Genomic DNA, 3,048 nt, shown 5'->3' with positions numbered 1-3,048 from the left:
GGTGGCACATAAAAGACACCATTTCGAGCGTGGCCGTTTTCGTGCGAGTGACACGTAAAAGCACCCACTACACTCTCTGAGTGGTTGGCGTTAGGAAGGGCATCCAGCTGTAGAAACTCTGCCAAATCAGACTGGAGCCTGGTGTTGCCATCCGGTTTCACCAGTCCTCAGTCAAATCGTCCAACCCATGCTAGCATGGAAAGCGGACGTTAAACGACGATGATGATGATGATGATGATATATATATTTGAATATATAAACTCTTAATTGCTCCTGCACAAAACATTGACTGATTGATTGTTTGAGTGAGTGATTAAGTGAGTGAGTGAGAGAGTAACAGAGATAGATAGACAGCTACACGGAGAGATGGTCTTGGCTGAATGGAATTATGGATGGGTGGGTAGACAGACAAATGAATGGATATATAGACAGACTGATAGGCAGACAGGCAGATAGAGAGAGAGAGCGAGAGATGTTATACCTTATTCTTCATAAGCTGTTTTATTGACAGAACAAGGAAATTCTATGAATCCAGTATCTTAAAATCTTGACATGATGATAATACATGGATGCCATTTTCAGATTCTGTGTGTCAAAAAAAATCCTATTTCACAACCATGTTTTTTTCCAGATACGAGAAAGTTTTTCTTTACTGATTCGTGTTATATTTCCATTTCTAAAATAAAACAGGTTGTTTTCTTTTTGCCTCATTATTACAGCATTTTCACCATAACCACTTCGGCTTACTATCAACGTATCACATTTAGTCAGAATATATTGGTCCATGAAAACCTTACTTAAATTATCACATATTTTATTCACTCCATTACGTATCCGATCCACATGAAATATTTCCCCTGAGTTGTTCGCGATTTGAGAAGCAAATTTATTTGAAGCTATCGCCTGTACCTCTTCTGAGTCTGTTGTCACAAATATTTTGTACTTGCTAGTGTTGTATTTATTTAACAAGTTCCAGACAATCTGAATATTTGACATTGAATTCCTTGGGGAATCTCCTGGAACACTGGGGTTCTGTCCAATTCGAATCTGAGCACACACCAAATGCATATTTGGCTCGGGGATATTGACTTTAAAAAATTTGTCAAACTTTTCCTGAATATGATTATTGAAGCGAAACAATAAATTCATCATTTTAGCAAATAAATTTCCGTATGACATTTGTGATGCCCAAAGAAGTTGTTTTTTATAGTGAGGGTTCTCTATTAAAGCATGAAAATAGATTACATTTGTAGACACATAGAGTACATCTTCAGGGTGACTTCTTTCTAAGTCTGCTGATTGTAAAGAGGAAAGGTACCTTTTGTTGTCAATCAAACGGAGGTGATGGCTTTTTAGGCCCTGCAACTCTTTTGGGTCAATTGTCCAGTTAATTTTGTTTGGTTGAAGATAATTAGTAAATTTACAAGGTTTTGAATTAATGATGCCAAAACGACGACCCATGGCTTGTGACATTAAATATACAGACACTATTCCATGCTGCCTATCTCCCCAACCTCCACACAATATACTATTAACACAGTAATATATAATATATTTAGTTTTGTTGTTTAACTGAACCAATTCCTGTTTCTTCTTGCTTACAGTTTTGTTATTTATATGATGCACTTCATGATTTGGAAATTCCTTAGAATCATTTATAAACGTTTGGTTGTGTTTGATTAATGTTGTCCCTCTATATTGGTTCCAGGCAAACAGTAGAAAGAAGCTGCTGACCACAGCAATGAATCCAAAGACTTGAATCTAGAAATGATAAAAAAGAAATGAAAGTGAAAAAATGACAACTTAGTAATATAATACCATAAACAAATAGGAAATAGTCTTCTATTGCAATTTTTAGTTTTTCAGTTTTTACTAGCTTTATAGGTACAGGCATGGCTGTATGGTTAAGAAGTTTGCTTCCCAACCACAAAGTTTCAGGTTCAGTCCCACTGCATGGCACCTAGGGTAAGGGTCTTCAACTATAGCTTGCTTGTCTTCTATTATATTAATACTATGCATGAGTATGGGTGTATGCATGTCTATGTCTCCTCGTCTTGACAATGTATGGTTATTGTAAATGAATATCCTTCATTTCCAGTGTTGTGTGAAAATCTGTCTGACCATGGGAAGATGCTGAGCTGGCAGAACTGTTAGCATGCCAGACGAAATGCTTAGCGGTATTTAGTCTGTCTTTACACTCTGAGTTCAAATTCTGCCAAGGTTGGCTTTACCATTCATCCTTTCGGGGGCGATAAAATAAATACCAGTCATGTACTGGGGTGATGCATCCAAGTTCCCCCTCCCCTCAGAAAGGCCTGCCCTCTGCCATAATTTGAAACCGATATGTTTGACTATGGCGAAATACTAACAGATAATGGTTGATTACAGGAAAGGCATCCAGTCATAGAAAATCTGCCATAGTAAACTCCATCCAACCAATGCAAACACGGAAAAGTAGTTGTTAAAATTAGACTACAATCAGACATTCTACTATTTATAAGAATACTTATGACCCATTAATGCCAGCACTTTAATTCTAATCGTTCTTGTATGCTAGCTAATTCCCTACTTTGGTTAACAATAATTTGGCCTTACCTTAGTAAAAGATAATGTATTAGACCATATCCAGACATTCTACTACCTAGATCAATATAGTTGGATGATTCCCTACATCGTTAACCATAATTTGTTTACACTTTAGTGATAGATAATCAATGAGACCCTATTCAAACATTCTGACATTTGTAAAAATACATATATGCCATTGATACCTTAAATACAATTAATTCCTATATGCTAATTACACCTAGCCTTACAATTAGTCATTAAACCTACACTAATAAACTTTTTAACCTAGATCAATACAAATGTTTAATTCCCTACCTCGGTTAATAGATAAAATATTAGACTATATTCAGACATTTTGTTATTTGTTGAATACTTTTTTTCCTGTTGACATATAACAATCAAGTTTATTCTATTTAATGGCTGCTCTGTGGTTGAATCTGTGGCACTGGAGACCTCTGCCTCCCAAACCATATCCCTGCT

General features: G+C 36.2%; 1 protein-coding gene across 1 annotated transcript in view; it reads right to left on the bottom strand.

Annotated features, from left to right (window-relative positions):
- LOC106869055 (uncharacterized) overlaps positions 1–2,922 on the bottom strand; it is a 9,199-nt gene extending 6,277 nt beyond the window's left edge. The window contains exons 1-2 of the mRNA XM_014914565.2: positions 2,884–2,922; positions 482–1,761 (exon numbers count right to left, since the gene is read on the bottom strand). Of these exons, the coding sequence (XP_014770051.2) occupies positions 610–1,761; positions 2,884–2,922 (1,191 nt within the window). The 3' untranslated portion in view covers positions 482–609. The remainder of the gene's footprint in view (positions 1–481; positions 1,762–2,883) is intronic.
- Between the last annotated feature and the right edge of the window lie 126 nt (positions 2,923–3,048).

Source organism: Octopus bimaculoides, chromosome 23, assembly GCF_001194135.2.
Source record: "Octopus bimaculoides isolate UCB-OBI-ISO-001 chromosome 23, ASM119413v2, whole genome shotgun sequence".
Lineage (NCBI taxonomy): Eukaryota > Metazoa > Mollusca > Cephalopoda > Octopoda > Octopodidae > Octopus > Octopus bimaculoides.
Note: the sequence above shows the minus strand (reverse complement) of the source record. Positions and strands in the feature narration are given on the sequence as shown.